The sequence below is a fragment of the Solanum dulcamara genome, chromosome 10, assembly GCF_947179165.1.
Source record: "Solanum dulcamara chromosome 10, daSolDulc1.2, whole genome shotgun sequence".
In the NCBI taxonomy this organism is placed as follows: Eukaryota; Viridiplantae; Streptophyta; class Magnoliopsida; order Solanales; family Solanaceae; genus Solanum; species Solanum dulcamara.
In genome coordinates this window covers 10,468,630-10,487,757 of record NC_077246.1, presented here as the reverse complement: position 1 = coordinate 10,487,757, position 19,128 = coordinate 10,468,630, and the positions used below count along the sequence as shown (strand labels likewise).

Sequence of the window (19,128 nt, the reverse complement as noted above, 5' to 3'; positions counted from 1 at the left end):
AAGTATGCTATAGTTTCCAGATTTACAATGGAAGACTTATGGATCACTAAGGAAGTTAGAAGCCCTTATGGGGTCGGTCTATGGAAAATAGTCAAGAGCTAGTGGCCTAAAATATGGAGAAATTCAAGAATTGTAATAGGAAAGGGAAGGAGGACATCATTCTGGAATGATGTTTGGTTGGTCAATATCCCTTGAAACAGTTGTACCATATGATCTATAAGGTGAACAACAGAAGCAGGCAGCAGTAGCAGATGTTAGGGTCAACCAAGGATGGAGATAGACAATCTAATAGATTTCTACAATTCTTTGGAGCAGGCAAATAACCTCAACACAAATGAAGACAGTCTGCAATGGCTGAAGGACAAAAATGGGAAATTCACAGTAAAATCAGCTTACAGAGACCTTGATAGGCCAGCTACAATGCTCTTACCATGGCCTTGGAAGATGATATGGAAAGTTATAATACCTCACAAGGTAGCTTGTTTCACCTGGTTGGTAGTCAAGCTAGTAGTACTAACTCAGGAAAATCTAATGAATAAAGGAGACAATTATGTTTCAGGTGTTTTTTTGTGAAAGGGTAAGAGAGACAACAAACCATCTCTTCAACTGTTGTAGAGTGACAATAGAAATTGTGGCAGGTATTTTTTAACTTGAGGGGTATCAATTGGTCCATCCCAAGGCACACCTCAGAAGCTCTAACATAGAATAGAGAAAGAAATATGTCAGGTTACAAGGAGAGATAGAAGATTGTCCTTGCTTGCATATGGTGGACAATATAGAAGGAAACTAACCAGAGATGCTTGGAAAACAAAAGCATCACTTTCCAGAGTTTGAAATTGAATTGCATTTTATTTTTGGTGTAACTATGTACTCCCCAAAAAGGTGGAGGATATTACTCATTTTTTAGATAGTTTAGGAGGATATATGTGATAGACATCTTTTGTTTTGCTTACTGTAAACTCGTGACGTAATTACTACTGAAATACATCATTGGTGTATTTTGTTTATAAAATGTGAATTTTCTCAAAAAAATATTTTGATAAGGAAAACATCACATCAAGTTTTTAAATTTGAATTATTTAATGGACTTGAACTGCTGGAAGTTTCATATAAATGGAATAGTGTCAAACATATCGGAGTATCCTAAGATGGAAAGAATGTTATATGAAGTGGAAGATATGAGTAAATTAATTTGAAATTGATCGGGTTTGTTTGGGGATCTTTATAGTTTAAGTTATGTAGTTTTATGTTAATAGTTTAATGATTGTATGAACATCATTTGCAAGGATGACTTGACAATTACTAAAATTTCTATAGTAATTCCCTTTTACCCCATTATAAAAAAAAAGGTTTCCTATTTATCCTAAAAATTAACCCTACGGGTGATCATTTACTATGTTTAAACCCCACAGGTTTAGTGAGGTTTGAGGGAGTTGTGTACTCACATTGCATCAATTTTAGAGGACATTTGCAATGAGACTGGAATAGGGCGGATTATCAGTTTGAATTATGTGATAGCGTGTATTATGGGATTTAATTAGATTTTTATGTTTTATTTTCTTAAATAATGTAATAGCCTGGAAGGCTATGTATCAAAACTTATATATCCGGATGGCTTTAAAAATTAGGTTTTTTCGGAATTAAGAAAAAAGTAGGAATAAAATGTAGTTGGGTTTTAGCACTATGAGATTTATTTAACTTACCCTTTTTTCCATCTTTCTCTTTCTCTTTATCCCTCTTTTAAAAATAATAATTAATTATCCTGATTTAAAACTAATTTAAATAGTACCAAAATATTTTAAATTCACACATAATACTTGTAATACATTTGTATCAAAAATATTTTAATTGCATATTCACCACATTTTAAGTATAATATATTGAATTAAAAATTTATTATAATTATTTTTTGTTTTTTTCTGTTATTAACGGAATATATAATTGTATTAAAAATATTTTAATTATGTATTCACCACGTACATTGAAACATGTATATAATATGTATAATATATTGAATTCAAAATGTACTACAATTATCATTTATATTTATTTCTTTTTATTAGGTTAGAAATGCATTATATATGTATTAACATTAAAAAATCATTTCATTTTAAAAGTGGTAAAATCATCAATTCCGTAATATTCAATTTAAAATTTAGTTTTAAATTAGAATAATTAATTATTATTTTTAAAAGAAGGAGAAAGAGAAAAAAACCAAAAAAGAAAAAAGAGAAGAAGGAGAGAGGGGGGAAGAAAGAGAAAAATGCTTCTTTTTTTTACTATTTTGGGTAAAAAAAAATATTGCTATTTTTGGTAAATTTAAAACATGTACTATAACTCGTAATTAATAATATATACTATACTATTTAAGTAATTTATCAATAAAATAAGCCTTGTCCTCAAAGTTAATTTTATTTATAATTTTTTTAAAAATAGAAAACGCTTCAGAAGCAAAAATAAATTCAAAAGTGTAGTATGTTATAAGGGTATCAAATGGGCCGAGTGGCCCAGCTCCCGGCCGATTAAGATCGGCCAATTAAGGGCCTGACATGATAGGGACCGGACCGGGTAACGGTTCACCCCAAAAAAAAATTAGGCCAGTTTGGTGCATTTTTTGGTCCAGACCGGTAAGACTAGCCCGCTAAGGAATCGGTAGCAACCCATCGATCCACTGCCCGGTAAGAAAATTTTTCTTTTTTTAAAATTAATAACAGATCTGTTGGGCCACTTTTCAGAAAGTGCTCGTTGGCCCAACAACCATTTTTTGAAAAGTGGCCAAAATGGCATTTTTTTGAAAAAAAAAAGATTTTATTAATCAATTTTTTTTCTATAAATACCTACAATCATCTAATTCTCTCAATTTCTCAATTTTCTCTTAAAATGATATTATTTTTTTATTATTTTTTACAATTAACAACATCAAGTGAAAGTTTTAAACTTTCAAGTGTTCAACATTTCATCAATTTTACGATTCTTTTTTTGATTCCGGCAATTTGCTATAATCGTTCCTTCTCTTGCTTTTATTTTATAAATTAATTCTAGTATATTTAAATATTTAATTTTTGTATTTATAATTTCTATTCTTTTAATTTGCATAATAGATAGATTAAAAAATATAGGTAAAAGTGTTAAAGTTTTGTGTTCCGACGAAGGTAGTGATAGTAAGAAAAAAATATTTTCAGTAGAGGTAGAATAAGTAGAAATTATTCTCGTATGTCTGAAGCATCACCTAGTGAATTTGGAGAAATAGATGTAGGTGCATGTGATATGAATGAAAATGAATATCAAAAAACTTATGGTATAGAAGAACCAAATGAATTTAAAGTAGAAATAGAGTAAGATAATAATGATGATGTGAATGTTACATCAACTAGTCCTGATATAGATATAGGTAATGCTCAATCTAGAATTGTTAATCTTCATCCACGACCTGTAAAAGAAAGAAAAAAAACTAGTTTAGTATGACATTATTTTGAAGATATTTTTCATATTAGATGTGCTTATCATATAGATAATTAAATTGTAAAATATGGACTTTATATTTTTGGAGCCAACAATTGAAAAAATTAGGCATGCAGTTGGTTTTATTCAAAAAAATAATAGAAAAGCTAGACTTAAAGAATTTAAAAGAAAATACGGAAAAAATAATCTTATACCAAGATTAATGCCCGAAGAAATTGAGATTAGGTGGAATTCTACTTATGATTTTTCAAAGACTTGCAATATTTATAAACCCTTACAACTACAACTTTTAATCAATATAAATATAAAATTTTCGAAGTTATGTTGGAAGAATCAGATTAGACTAAAATTAATGATGTTGTTATATTTTTAGAAAAATATTATTTGGCTACTTTTGAATTTTTTTATGCTTATTATCCTACTATTTCTAATATTTTAGCTTATTTAGCCGAAATTTCTGTATTGCTTATGGAATATAAAAAGAAAGATGATCACAAAAAAGTTGTCGATGAAATGATAGAAAAATTTTAAAAATATTTTTTTTCTATTCCTCTTATTTATTTAATTGGTGCTATGTTAAATCCGTATATGAAATTTAGTACTATGTTTGAATGTGTTCGCCTTATATATAATTCTATAGAAATTGAAAAAGATAAAGAACCTAGTATGTTTAAGGCGATGAGTGATACAAATGATCATATTCAAACATTAGATGATCATTATATCGATTTACTTGATAATTCTATCCCTAGTTATATTGTTCATCTATCTCGTCCTTCTGACGAGCCATCATTTTCTAAAATTTTATCTATTTTAAATCTTATCAATATATTAATAAAGTCAAAGACTCATTTAGTCTTTGTATTTCTTAATTTTTTATTCATAAATTTCGAATGATTCAATTAAATAATTTGTAGTCACTATAACATTTGTAGAAATTATAATTTATTATATACAAATAATTTCATAATCATATATTGAAGATTAAATTTGTAGCCACTATACGATTTCAATACTTGAAAAAATATAATTATAATAGATAGTATATTGTGAGTATATTTGATATACTTTATAAGTATATATAAATATATAATATAATGTAAGTATAGAATTATAATAGATAATATATTGTGAGAATATCACTATAATAGATAGTATATTGTGAGTATATTAGATATACATTGTAACTATATATAGTATAATGTAACTATATCATTATAATAAATAGTATATTGTGAGTATATTATAATAGATAATATATTGTGAGTATATTTGATATACATTATAAGTATATATAATATAATAGATAGTATATTGTGAGTATATTAGATATACATTGTAAGTATATATAGTATAATGAAAGTATATCACAATAATAGACAGTATATTGTGATTATAGTTGGTATGCATTATTCGTATATATATAATATATAATGTAACTATATCATTATAATAGATAGCATATTGTGAGTATATTTGTATACTTTGTAAGTATACATATAATATATAATGTAAGTATATTATTATAATAGATAGTATATTGTGAGTATATTTGATATACATTGTAAATATATATATATAGTATAATGTAAGTATATCATTATAATATATAGTATATTGAGATTATATTTGGTATACATTATAAGTATATATGTAATATAATATAAGTATGAAGTATATATGTAATATAATATAAGTATATCACTATAATGTATAGTATAATGTTAGTATATTTGATATACATAGTAGATATATATAGTATAATGTAACCATATCACTATAGTAGATAGTATATTGTGAGTATATTATAATAGATAGTATATTGTGAGTATATTTGGTTACTTTGTAAGTATATATATAATATATAATGTAAGTATATTATTATAATAGATAGTATATTGTGAGTATATTTGATATACACTGTAAGTATATATATATATAATATAATGTAAGTATATCATATAGTAGATAGTATATTGTAATTATATTTGGTATACATTGTTCGTATATATAATTTAATGTAAGTATATCATTATAATAGATAGTATATTATGATTACATTTGATATATATTGTAAGCATATATGTAATATAATATAAGTATAATATTAAATATTTTAAGTATATAAATTATTATAATTAATTCTAAATTAAGTAGATAACGATACATTATATTGATGATTGACTCAAATTTTTGAATACAAAAAACTTTACAAAAAAAATAAATTCAAGCCCAATGGATCCAATCCAGTCCAGCCACTATACCCTTAATGGATCATGGGCTGGGTCATCTGACATTAGGGCATCGTTGGGACCAAACCAGCCCGGCCCAGAAAGGGCAAGATCGGCCCAACCCAGCCCTGTAAATTGGTGGACAAAACAAATTAGTGGGCCCTTAACACCTTTATTATGATATAACGTCAATAGTACATTGATTACGTGCCTATGTCATCCGCGACTACTATTTATTCTTTCATGCACGCAACACACTACACACAAGTAAATTAATGGAATTGAAGGTTCTTTTTTTATTAATTACGCCAAATCAAAAGCAAGAAATAAGCAAAAAAAAAAAAAGTAAAAGATTAGCATTAATTTGTTTGAATTAATAAGGGTATTAATGGTAATGGTATTAGGTTCTATGAATTTCGTGTGAATAAATTTCTAACTGAATTCAATAAGGAAAGAAGGAACAAAATTTTATTTGGTTCAACAATTCTAATGTCCCCAAACCAAACTACATAATTGTCCCAGAAAAAAAAAAGAACAAGTTCGAGCTGCCATGATTTGTTGCAAAGAAATCAGGATTTGAGACTCGAATTAGAAGTGGTGGACATGACTATGAAGGCCTTTCTTACATTTCTCACAAGCCCTATTGCCTAGTTGACCTATCCAACCTCCGTAACATCGATATCGACGTTCAATAAAAGACTGCATGGGTAGAAGCTGGAGCTACCTTAGGGGAACTTTACTACAACATTGGTAATAAGAGCAATACCCTAGCTTTCCCAGCTGGAACTTGTCCCTCTGTTGGTGTTGGAGGCCATATTAGTGGTGGTGGACAAGGACCGTTAATGAGAAAATACGGCTTGGCAGCGGATAATGTGATCGATGCCACAATCATCAACATTAATGGCACAATTTTGGATAGGAAAGGGATGGGAGAAGACGTATTCTGGGTAATCCGAGGTGGTGGAGCAGCTAGTTTCAGGGTGGTTCTATCTTGGAAGTTACAATTAGTGGAGGTTCCACCCATGGTCACTCTCTTCACGGTGGTTCGAACTCAGGAGGAAGGTGCAGCGAAGCTTGTCCAAAAATGGCAAAACCTAGTAATGGAAGAATTCCTTGAGGAGCTTTTCCTAAGAATAAACATAAACCCTAAAAGGGACTCTTTAGGGAGACCATCCATACAAGCTTCATTTAACTCGTTATATTTAGGAGGGGAGGGGGGGGGGGGAGCCATCTTAGGAGAATTAAAGTCTAGAGATTGTGAAAAGATGAGCTGGATTAATTCAACAATAAGGATAGATAGTTATAGGAAAGATTCAAGAATTGAAGATTTGTTAGAAAGGAATAAGGACAAGAGACTCACATTTTACAATACCAAATCGGACTATGTCACAAAGCCTCTATCAGAAAAAGCATTACAAGGGTTATGGAATGTCTTCAAAAGTACGGGAGATGGACTTGTCATTTTCACTCCTCATGGTGGAAAAATGAATGAAATATTAGAGGATGCAATTCCGTTTCCACATAGAAAAGGAGTTCTCTATAACCTACAATATTTTGCACTCTGGCATCATCCAAACCAAACTGTAGAAAAGATAAAATTTGATTGGGTTAATGGTGTTTATGATGACATGGGGAAATTTGTTTCTAACCCAAGAACAGCATATGTAAATACAAGGGATTTGGATTTGGGAACAACACTAATTGGAAATGAGAAATACTCAAAAGCAAGGAGTTGGGGTGAAATGTATTTCAAAGGAAACTTTGAGAAATTGGCCAGGGTGAAATATACTGTTGATCCAGCAAATTACTTCAGGAATGAGCAAAGTATTCCACCTCTTGCTCCATAACTCTTTTAAATTTAGACATAAACTGAAAGATTTTCAAGTTTCTCCTTTGCTTTTCCCATATGAACAATTTTTAATTAACTTGCAAATGTGGATAATTTTATAAAATAATAAAAAAAAGAAACAAAGTAAAAAAGAATTAATAAGACAGAAAAATAATCCCTCAACAATGCTAGTTTAACTAATATAATCATCTTCAATAAGACAAAATATAGTGTGCTATTATTAAATAAGCTCGTCAATCGATGCATGCAGTTTTCCTCTTCAAATGAATATTAAAATACGCTTGTCCAATGACTTGAGATTTTCCAGTTTTACTTTTTTTTTTCATGAAATGTCCGTGTACCTCGTTGAAAAGCCAGAGCAACAAACTTAAGCCCAAAATGTCAATCATATATGAAATTTTGGATGGATAATATTATTGGCATTGCAAAAAATGTTGCCCAAGTCCAACCATTGTACAAAATGTTAACAATTGGAACAAAGGCATTGCCCAACAATCCCCGGTAATATCCAAAAGCAGAAATGGCAAAGGTCGACCAAAAATAGAAAAAAAAAACGCCTTTTTCTGTACAACTCCTCGAGTACTGCTAATTATCTACATCCACAAAGACACAAATGGGCAATATTTCAACTATTGCTCTCCCCCAAAATTTTGTTTGTCAGCCTTGCACATTCTCCCTTCGGCAACTAGCAGAATATACGAGCCTTGAAGAATAACCGCTGCTCGCTGCTCAATAAGGCGAACCACTTTCTTAGGCAATCAGTTGGATCACATGGATTTGCAGCTGGTGCAACTTCAATGTTACTACAAACAAGTTCCTCAAACCTAAGAGGAATTAGGCCAATTAAAGCAACTCCAATGGAGAACTGGAGGTGGAGACCCATTCTTTTGGAGTCGCATTGCGAAAGTAATGCACAGAAAGAGCTTCTTAATCTCTGAATCCTAACATCTTCATATCCAAAAGCTTTAAGTCCACACCTGTAGAAATATCATATATAAAATCTCATTTTAGCATGAACTGAAATAAAACCAAAAAAAATCCAAGTGAAATGCCGCTATAAACATAAACACAAACACACTTAAGAGATGCCTATCAAATAAATACAATTAAGAGATGGAAGCATTGAGGTCATAATAAGTAGCCCTCCATCCAAAGGTCAATTTATTTCATCCAACTAACTGATGATTGTGACCAGCATCTCTACTCATTCACACAACTTAAAACATGGTACCTAGTTCTAAAATAATCAAATGCCCCAAACAGAAAAGTGACTTGTGGTATTCCAACTCTATTCCCAGTCAATTTCAATTCAAAAGCTGGTTGTAAAATCATGCATACAAAAGGAAATTCAGATACCCAACTGCTATGTGAAGTTTCATCTTTTCTATTGCTGGTAAGGAGTTGATAATCTGTAGCAAATGCAGAATGAGTTTGTTCAATCATCTCTGTACGCCTAGAAGACTTTTCCAAGCACCCCCTCAGAGTTCTAACTCATGTCACTGACTATAAGGTAATAAAAACCTAATTTTATCGATATGTAACAATATAATATAAGTAAACTATCTACAGATACGTCTATTTAACATTATCATTCCCTGTTAATGTCCATAGCCATGTCTTAAAGCTTTTCTCCATTGGCAACGCCTCTGGACATAGAATAGTTTTATGCAAATTCTGTGTACCAAATCAATGAAACTTTGAGGTTAGTGTAAGTCTAAAAGAGATCAGGCCAATAGTGTCCATTAAAGTTCTTATTTGCATGAGTGTTATAGCATAGACCACCAATGTGGAAACGGTTGGGGAAACAATTTGACTCTGTATGGTTCCATGAGCAGATGGACTATGATCAATCAGAGTACGTAACTGCCAACATATACATGTATGGATGGATAAACTGGTCGAAAAGATTTCTGGATGGCCAAACAAAAACTTATAAATGCATCCAATATCAGCAATGCCACTTATATTGAACTATGGAAAAACTTCAGGATAGGGAGAAATAATTAAGAATCAGGATATTATCCCATAAGAAATGCAATGATTTGGTTCAAAACAATATTACCTTAGTTAATATGCTGCTTCAAAGATTCCCAAAGAAAATGAACACATCATATAAGTTCAGAAAATGGTAAAAACACAAGTATGCAGATCAGGCCATCAAACAACAATCAAAATGCTAATAGAGCTCCCTCTCGTATTTCCCCATTTAAGACTTAAGCACTATGTACAAGATAAACGCTGAAAATAATTTAACATATTTGGTCAGTTACCTTCCAAGTTGGCCAAGAAGAGTAGTAATAGCAGCAGCATTGTGCTCTGTTGAACAATATTCCAATAGATTCAATAGTGGACAGGCAATTTTGTCAAACATCCAATCCCAGCTCTGCTTGGGAGATCAAATATGACAGAATTAGGCAGAAACTCCTCATAAATGAACTAAAAGCAGGAAAATAATTACCTACCCAGAACCACTACCCCCATTGCCCACTAGGAACCGAGTAAGAGAATTATGCCAGATAATATTTTAAAAGGAAAAAGATTCTCCAACATCCTCCATTGAGAAAAAGATCCAACAAAAGATGGAGTGAGCATAACGAAGATTTAAATACAACAATATAGGAGTTAAAAGAGTTAAGAATTTGGGTGGACATCAATTGCTCCCCATAAATTTCCACTTGACGAATCAGTTGAGAAAATTTCACATCCATGCAACCTAGTCAACAACATATCCAGTGTAATCCCACAAGTAGAGTTTGGAGAGGGTAGAGTGTACGCAGACCTTACCCCTACCTTGAAAATTGGAAGGTAGAGAGATTATTTCTGATGCATATCAAAGGAAATCGAAAAAGAAATAACAGAAGTGAAGAAATCATGGCAAAATACTATAAAAAGCATGACAAAGCATTCTGAAGGAAAAAAACAGTAACTACAACAGAAAGTGTGATAATCGAAGACACGAGACAGCAAATAGTAACAGAAATAGAAGGACAAGAAACTACGGGAGAAGTACACCTTTCAAACCCAAAATAAACTGCAACGAACTAAGTATAGAGATAAATTGCATGAGAATTAAGAGAGAACATTAAAAGGGGATGAAATATAACTCCTACCCAATTAAATGGTGTAATTCCTAATAAGATTCACCGTAACACATTTTGATTTTTAAATGAAATCCATTTGTATTTTCTTTCTGATTTTCCATCCTTCAGCAAATACAAAGTCCAGGATGCAAAAGCACCATATTAAGTTAACGTGTTTGTAATATTAGTATCTCATTTTGAGATAATAGGAATTAGAGTGAATTCAAACTCCCGCGCCAAAATAGTGCAGTAATTACTTTTAAGAAAGTGTTACTCCTTTTCCACCTTCAACAATAAGAAATGGTGTGGTAATTACTTTTAAGAAATCTGCATCCTACTGAATGAACAATAACGAACAGATTTTGGCTCTCCCCTTGCAAGTGGGGCTCCTAAATATGGATACTAGAAAATGATGGAAGACAATGTGCAAAATGTTGAAACATTCTATAAGAATGCACAAAAGAACATACTATTCATTTGAATAACCTTTCTGCAAACTTCTCCAAGCAAAAGGATTAAGGACAGAAATACTCGAAATTATGTTTTTTCTTTAGATGTAACATAATTTTATTAAAATTAACAAGTCACAGAGAAACCAGTAGTATGCAAAAGTACTTACCATTACCTTGAGATAAGAATTTTTTGGGAGTGTTAAGTCACTAACTATTGCTAATATATTCAGCAAGAACTTTTTAAATTTATAAAAGAAATGACACTGTGTCCTGATATAGCAATACCATTCATTCAAGGAATATCCTATAATAGCTCTCAAATATTCGTACTTTCTTTAGACCTAGATCAGGAGAAATAAAAGAGAAACAAGAAAGAGGATAGAAATTCACAAGATTACAGAATACACGAATAAAATAAGAATCATACCATGAAACCTGCAACAAGCTCCACCAATGCAAGGGTATCAATGAACTGGCTTGAATCCCCCAAAGTAACATAGGCTGACTGGACTAGATCTACTACATTATCTGTGGATTCCTCAGTTTTCCTTCCATCACATTTGATTCCATGTCTTGATGAGTTCAATGACTCCATCAAATCCAACCCCACAGCAGAGCAAGAATAACTCTCAAGACTATTCAAGAGTAAGGATGCAACAGCATCCATGGAAGCTGCACTCTTTGAAAATGGGCACTTACTACCTGAACAAATCTTAGACAAAGACTCAACCGTAGATGCAACACAGGAAAGAGGATTAGGAGATGATCTATTATTGTGAAGAAGCATCACCAATGACTTCACCACAGTCATAGCTAAGCCATACTCTTTGAGGGTAATATATTTAGAACCACATAGATAGGCAAATATATGAAGAATATCTAGAGCATCAGATCTCAGAGTCCTTAAAATGTTGCAGGAAGCCTCACAAACAAAACCGATATGGTCAACCGCGGCACATACTGATGCTAGCAAAATTCCTCCAGTTAGCAACAACTGAGTAGGAGCTGGTTGCTTGCACAAGCTTATACTACGACCATCCAAAATAAGATTGATTACTGAATTGGATGCAAGCTTTGAATCAGAACTTACAGAATGCACCAGCAATTTACCATGCAAAAGAAAATCCTCCATAAGAGAAAGTACATCATACAAGTTGCAAGATTCCACAAGTACTCTTCTCATATCTTCACGTGAGAGTTCTGCAAATATGGAAGATTAGGAGTTGCTAGTATATACACGGTAAAATTTTCCAGGAAACATCTTAATTTAAATAGACAAAAAAAAGGCCAGGAACCTGTATATATGTGCTGAGCAACAGAATTTATGAAAAGGATCAGGTCTCTCTCCCAATCATCTCCAAAGGCTCTCGTTGCAGTATCAGAAATGTAGAGCAGTAAGAGTGAAAAGAAGACACATGTCTTCTCCCTGAAAAAAGTGGCAAGGGATAAAATGTTAGCTCCTGTTTCATTATCAACTTATCAAATTTGAAAACATTCGCTAGTTAATGAAGCATAGGCATAACACTTGATATGGACAAGGACGAGACTAATGCACATAAACTAAGAACATCCTACATGCCTAAGAATGACAATTTGGCCGAAAGCATCTTAAACTCATGCAAACAGCTTAAAATATGCAAACACTCCAGATCGCTATATGAAATAAGGCATCTAGAAAATAGATTAGAAAAACCAATCCAGTATAATCTATCAAAAAAATTACATAAACCTCCATGCATTATCATCACAACCTCCTATTTTCAATAATAACAAGTGATTTTGTTTTCATGTTGTAAATCATCCTCTCTGATCAAAATCAACATGTCCCAAAAGAACAAGTGCTTTCCAATTATAGGTCAAGCTGTGTAATTGCACCCAATTACACTCAAATCCAATTACCAAGTAGCTTTCCAAACAGGCCCTTAGAAGTTAAAAAATAAAGCAAAGAGAAGTTTGCTTATGTCATATTGATAAATGAAGAACAAAGTATAGGTGGAAATCCTTGGAAAAAAAATATTGTATAGAGGGACAAAATTTTGGTATGTCTAATGCAAAGTAAGCATGAAACCCAACTCAAAATAGAATAGCTTAGCTTACTCGTTTGAAATTTCTTGAAGATTCAAAAGAGTGACCAGAATACTCCTAAAAGAAGTATCTGATGATGCTGAGCATTGAGCAAGACAACGGCTGGTAGCACGGTAAACACTTGAAATGCTGTTCTCATCATTGTTATTTGAAAAGATGACACAATACGTGGCAAACTCATCCTGTAATGAAACGACTCTCCTTTCCAATGAAATCTGCAACTCCTCACTAGCAGGAGCAGCTAGGTCTGACCTGAACAATGCTTCCAATGTATCTGAATAGGAACTGCAGGATAACTTGCAAGCTGTGTCAAGGTTTAATCTCTTAGATGAATCAGCTTGATCTTTTTTCTCAGGTAATGATGATTTTTTCGGAGGATCAGTGGTAGGGTGTTTTAACTGGTTAGAATTGATTTCCTCATTGATGACATCAAAATTACCTGATGAAGCCACAGACCCCCTTGCATTAGAGAATCCCTCGCATAAAGGTGTGTTAATCGGGACAAGTGCCATACTGTTATGGTACTGAATCTCAGGAAGTGTAGGCGATAAAGGCATTTCAATTGCTCGACGATAAGACTCTTCATCTGTATCATTATCCAAATTGAGAAGCTTTATATAATCACCACTGACAAGTTCATCAATATCTCCCAGATCATCTTCTTCCCCATCCTTGCAATCCTGGGCAGTTTCTGGAAGGTTATAGACATTTGGAGATGGATGTGTACAGACATCAGAATTGACAGCAGAACTGTCAAACTTTGTCTTTGCCACACTATTACCGTTTAAAAGCTGTGGGCCTAGTTCACAGGATGTTTTTCTCTTCTTGGTAGATCTAAAATGTTCGCTGAACGAGTCATGTTGCATGTCAGCTACCGAATGTTTTTTCTCATCACGAAGTCTATCTGTTCTACTATTTAACATACCATCATGTAAAGAGATTTTTTGTGACAGCTGTCTTTGCCACTTGTTACCCTCGGAATTTAAGTTTCCATTATATTCAATGGCATCACTAGATCTGCTCATCCTCTTATGATTTGAGGCTCTCCTCTCAGTATAAATACAACTGATAGGACTCTTGACATTACTTTCAGCAATCGCTACAACATTCTCGTTGCATTTTTTTCTTGCATCTCCAGATAAACTTGATATGGTCGGTTCTATGTCCAATTTTCCTTCAGTTGATTTAGCTGATGTTGTGAGAGAAGCACATCTTTCCTGTGAGCCCACCAATAGCCTATCAGAAAAAGATGCTGAACTGGAATTCATGGCAGAACTCTGTAACACTTTTTTGTTGGAACCTCTAAGCAAAGGCTCCAATTTAGAGTTAATACCTGATATTGATCCAGGGTTGTTCCCTCCACATATAGGAAGCGAAGGTTCACTACATTTTATGATTTGCTTGGACGGATCAGACACAACAGCAGCTAACTGCACCGAATCATTTCCAAGATGATAGTGCGTATCACAAGCTTTCAAACCAGAATAACAGTTTTTCAAGTTGACGCTGCAAACCTGCACAGCATGAAGATCACATCATCAGAAACCATAGAAACATAGTTTGCATCAATTTAATCAAAGGAATTGAAGGAATAAAGACAACCCAAAAATAAATTAAATGGGTGTTTATGTGAAAATGGAGCAGGTATAGAGGAGTGAGCTCTTGTGAACATATCATATACTACTTTCAAAAGTTTCTGAACATTCTGCAAGAGTGTGCATGACTTCAAAAATAGTCAAAAAAGCAATTTTAACAAAGTTCAACAAATTATTGAAAAATGTTAAGCTAATTGTTCAAACAGTCCATTTCTGTTTCTACCAACTCGAGTTCTGGTAAAAAAATTCCAAATAAAATGCATACTTCCCCCAAGGTTTCTTGGGAAAACTTTATCAAAAACACCTTCATTACTATATAAGAGCTTTAGCGATACCAAGCACGAGAGAAACAAACCTTTTCCAGCTCATGCTCACCGCCTTGAAAGAAGCAACCATCCAACATATTTAGACGTCTTAAGAAATGAACAACCTCCTGCTTTATGCTAAGAAGATGTTGCTGTTGTATAACATTATTATGAGTTTTTTCAAACTTAGCTACTTTTTTGGCATGCTTCACCTGCTTCTTTTCAAACTTCAATTGCTTCTTCAACAGCTTAACTTTACCAGTTTCAACATGCACATTACAATCAGCCGCGTGAAGAGGGCAATCAACTAATGACCTTGCAGAAATTAGCTTTTTAATTTCCTTCTGCAGTTCTTCAACCTGTTTTGTGTAATTTTTAACCACTTCAGATAGCTGATCAGCATGATCTTTTTCTTCGGATGCCTTCTTTTTATATGCTTCTGCAGCCTTTCTTTGCTTTTCCACTTTTTTCATCTCTGATTTAACACGCTTTTTCTCAACCACCACCTTATGTTCCATTTCCTGGAGCTTTCTTTGGGCTGCATCAGAATTCAGAGCAACATCTAACATGGTAACATCTCTATCCACTGCCTCTGGATCAAGTTCAGATGATAATTGAGCAGTTCCTACAGTAGTCCCTTCACTAGAAACAATGTTAACCATTTTACCAGATGCCATGAGCTCACCAATCTCCTTCTTCAAATTATCAATCTTTTGTCTATCCTGTTCCAACTGCCGAAATAGAGCAGTAGCACGACTCTTTTCATCCATGGCCATTTTGCGGTTGGCTTCTGCAATCTTTTTTTGCTCTACATTTTTCATCCCTGCTGCATCTGCACGTTTTCTCTCTTTAGATGTGTTTTCTCTTTCTACCTCCAGCTTCTTCTTAGCATCTTCAAACTCCAAAGTCACCAAAGCTAACTTCGATTTCACTTGATCAGCTTCCTTCTTCAGATTTTCCAAATTAAGCCTATTTACTTCTGCTCTTTTCCTTTCAGCATCAGCAAGTCTCCTCTCTTCATCAGCCCTTGTTTTTTCACCCCTCAATTTTGTCCTCAAGTCGTCCACCTTTTTCCTCTCTAGATCAGCCTTCTTTTTCTCTGACTCTGCTCTCACTCGTTCTTTCTCAACAAGCTCCTTCAGTTCATTTACCTTTGTTTCCCTCTCCGAGAGATGCTCCTTAAGCTCTCTAATTTCTCTACCTCCATCATCAGCCACCAGTTTTTTCTTCAAGGAAAGAATCTCATTCTTCAACCCAGCAACTTCGCTCTCTAAAGAAACTCTTGAAGCAGATTCCTTTACCTTTTCCTCCTTTTCATTGTTTGCCCTAACTTTTTCATCCCCGAGATCTGGAAAGAATCAAACAAAATATAGCAGCAACCCAATGTGTGTCAGTTCCAAGAAATCAAACAAAATACAGTGTCAAATCAATGTATGTCTCTGACAAGAAACAAGGCATGCAATCAACAAGATCTCACTACTAAAGATAAACAAGACGAAAGAATGTAAGCTTCTAACTATACAGTATTGTCGCTGGTTTAGTATGTAGGTACGCACTAAGTTTCTATGACACCAATCAAGATGACGTGTTTAAATTCCTAGGCACTTTCTTAATGAGGTGACTGAGCCACCTTCCAGGCACCTTGAAAATTCAACAGGCAGCCGGTGTATAGTCAAAGTACTGGTAGCATTTCTTTATCCTGAAAGAAGTCCCAGCGAACTTGCACACCTGGACTAATTCACCACGCAGGCTGGTATGGCCAACCTCCTAGACATTAAATTCCAGTGCTTTTACTTATTTTTATTTTATAATTTTTTAAGAATTTCTCAATTCTTCTCCTTCTAAGTTAATACTCGAAAATCTTGTATTCAGAAATTAAAGGTGACGTGAATCTAAAGTGAAAGTAACTATACCTTTCCTCAGAGACAAATTTTCTGCCTGGATTTTGGAGACTTGTTCCTCGTAAATGGAGAGACCTTTACGAAGAGCATTTCTTCGATCTTCAAGCTTTGTGTAGCTGTCTTTCAATTTGCTGTACTTGTCTTTCCACTGCAAAGACAATCCAAAATCAGCCAAAAATCAACAGAAGAAGCAAATAGAAACGTTAAACCTGAATACTTACAGCAATGCAGCAGGGATTTGTAAGGTCTTCTTTAATCATTACATCATTCGCCATTGATGTTCCTTCATACATATATTAGCTTAAAATCAATAATCTCGATAAACTTATGCCTACACATGGAAACTACCTCGGCTAAACCCTAGAATTGAGAAGGTTCACTCAACCATCATTACAGCTAACTTAAAACCCCTTCACTAAACCCTATTAGAGAAGTGGACGCACACAGGTATATGAATATCAAGTCGGTTCGGGTTTTATCATCCAGCGGACATCAAACAGGGTCAGGTCCAACGCTATCACTGAGGGCTGCTCAACTCGCACGGTTATCAATCAACCAAGGAAAAACAGCATATGCTCTAAAATAGTTTATAAGTTAAAAAAAAATAAGTTAAAATTATTTAATTTAATTTTTTAAATTTATTAGTTATTTTAAATAAGTTAAATCAAATAAATTTAATTATTTTTTGAAGCTTATTTTAAGCATAATATAATTTTAAATTAACTAGTTAAACATTCAAAAAAAATAAAAAAAGTATAAGTCAATCCGCTCTTAGTCAGCCACTACAAATGTATTCAAAAACAAGCCTGAGGAGCTATCATCATGAAAGATAGAAAAACAAAGTAAACTCTCCAATTACCTAGCCACAAACAAGGTTGGAAATTGGAAGAGAGGGTTTTTTAGGATTTATAGATATTTACACTTTTATTAACTTATAATTATTTTTTAAAAAAATTATAAATAATAAATTGAAAAAAATAATAAGTAAAAAGTTCATCGACATTTCTAAGGATTCATGCTTTTAGTTACTTACTAATTAACCTTTGCTTCTTTTTTTAAAATTATATGGTAATTTCTAAACATGTATATATGTTAATTTGTGACATTTCGAATACTACTTTTACAGATATAAAATAACAAGAATAATGGAAAAGTTGGTTAGTGGATTGCGTTTATAAGTTAAAATTGACGGTACATATTTTTTTTCTATACAAATTAAATAAATCATTGTCCAAAATAAATTAGGATACTCTATTACCATTTTTTTGTTTATTATAATTTTACCATGACTTAAATTTTTAAGGACATAAAAGTGTTTCAATATCTAAATGATATTTAAAGGATATTTTGGTCAATCTATATTTATATTTATGATTTTATAATATTATTAGATTCACCGCACGTGCATGCCTAGTCATGAGACTCATATTATATAACCTTGAAATATTATCCAAGTGTCTTTTCCAAAGTTTCTTATTAGTGCCACCGAAATCTAGGCGTTGAAGCATTAGACAACCTGTAAGTTGCTAATTGAGCACGAATCATCATTTGTGGCTCAAATTTATGTCGTCAAGAAGTACATGTTACATCTCAATAGTACCCAATCACTTGTATCCTAATTATCAATAACCAAGTCTATACAATAGTAGCGCTTTCTTAGGAAATTGCATGGTGTTGGCCATCTCGTCTCTTATGCAACTGTAACATACAGATTGAACTTAGAAAAAAGATAATTCCACGATTAGCTTCAATCATCATAACAAAGAATTAAGTTAATTAAATAAATTAATAACATATACTTTTGTTTTGATTTTGCAGATGTTCATATTTCTGAGGCAATAATATCCTAGTAAATTTTTTGCAGGGAAGATGGAAATAACATTTTTCCAATCCTTTTGCCAATTTCGAGCATTTTGATAGTCGGGTTGAATTATATTTGGTGAGAACATTAAATTTAAGAAGCAACGATATGAGGAATGCACTACTAGGAATTTCAATGACCAAATTATTAGAAAGTCAAAAATTTTGAAGTCATTTGGTTCTAGGAATATGATCTTTGAGGGAGCTCTTACCTATAAAAGGAGGGAATTTGAGGCGAAGATTGTATTGAGGACTCTTATTTCTGATAAGGAGGATAAGAAGATCACTAGATCAGGCAACCTGTGGAG

General features: G+C 32.8%; 1 protein-coding gene and 1 pseudogene across 2 annotated transcripts; one reads left to right on the top strand and one right to left on the bottom strand.

The window, feature by feature from the left end:
* The first annotated feature begins 270 nt into the window (after positions 1-270).
* On the top strand, positions 271-7,540 carry LOC129905032 (tetrahydroberberine oxidase-like; annotated as a pseudogene).
* A 392-nt stretch (positions 7,541-7,932) lies between these two features.
* On the bottom strand, positions 7,933-17,492 carry LOC129870035 (uncharacterized). Of its 2 annotated transcripts, XM_055944614.1 has the most exons (9): positions 17,182-17,492; positions 16,973-17,108; positions 15,110-16,407; positions 13,599-14,673; positions 13,172-13,463; positions 12,370-12,500; positions 11,502-12,274; positions 9,813-9,925; positions 7,933-8,519 (listed from the first exon to the last, which is right to left on the bottom strand). In XM_055944614.1, exons 1-9 carry the CDS (start codon positions 17,251-17,253, stop codon positions 8,228-8,230), a joined length of 4,182 nt encoding a protein of 1,393 aa, XP_055800589.1. In that variant the 5' UTR covers positions 17,254-17,492; the 3' UTR covers positions 7,933-8,227. The 2 variants fall into 2 exon arrangements, with proteins under 2 accessions (XP_055800589.1, XP_055800588.1); XM_055944613.1 differs by having other exon boundaries at positions 13,172-14,673.
* Positions 17,493-19,128: the final 1,636 nt, after the last annotated feature.

What these genes read in the sequence shown, in the direction of transcription:
- LOC129870035 (XM_055944613.1), bottom strand. Translation starts at nt 17,253, where the DNA reads ATGTATGAAGGAACATCAATGGCGAATGATGTAATGATTAAAGAAGAC. An exon ending in CAAATCCCTGCTGCATTGCT is followed by an intron (nt 17,109 to 17,181) that starts GTAAGTATTCAG and finishes TTGTCTTTGCAG; the next exon opens with TGGAAAGACAAGTACAGCAA. An exon ending in TGCTCAGCACATATATACAG is followed by an intron (nt 12,275 to 12,369) that starts GTTCCTGGCCTT and finishes CCATATTTGCAG; the next exon opens with AACTCTCACGTGAAGATATG.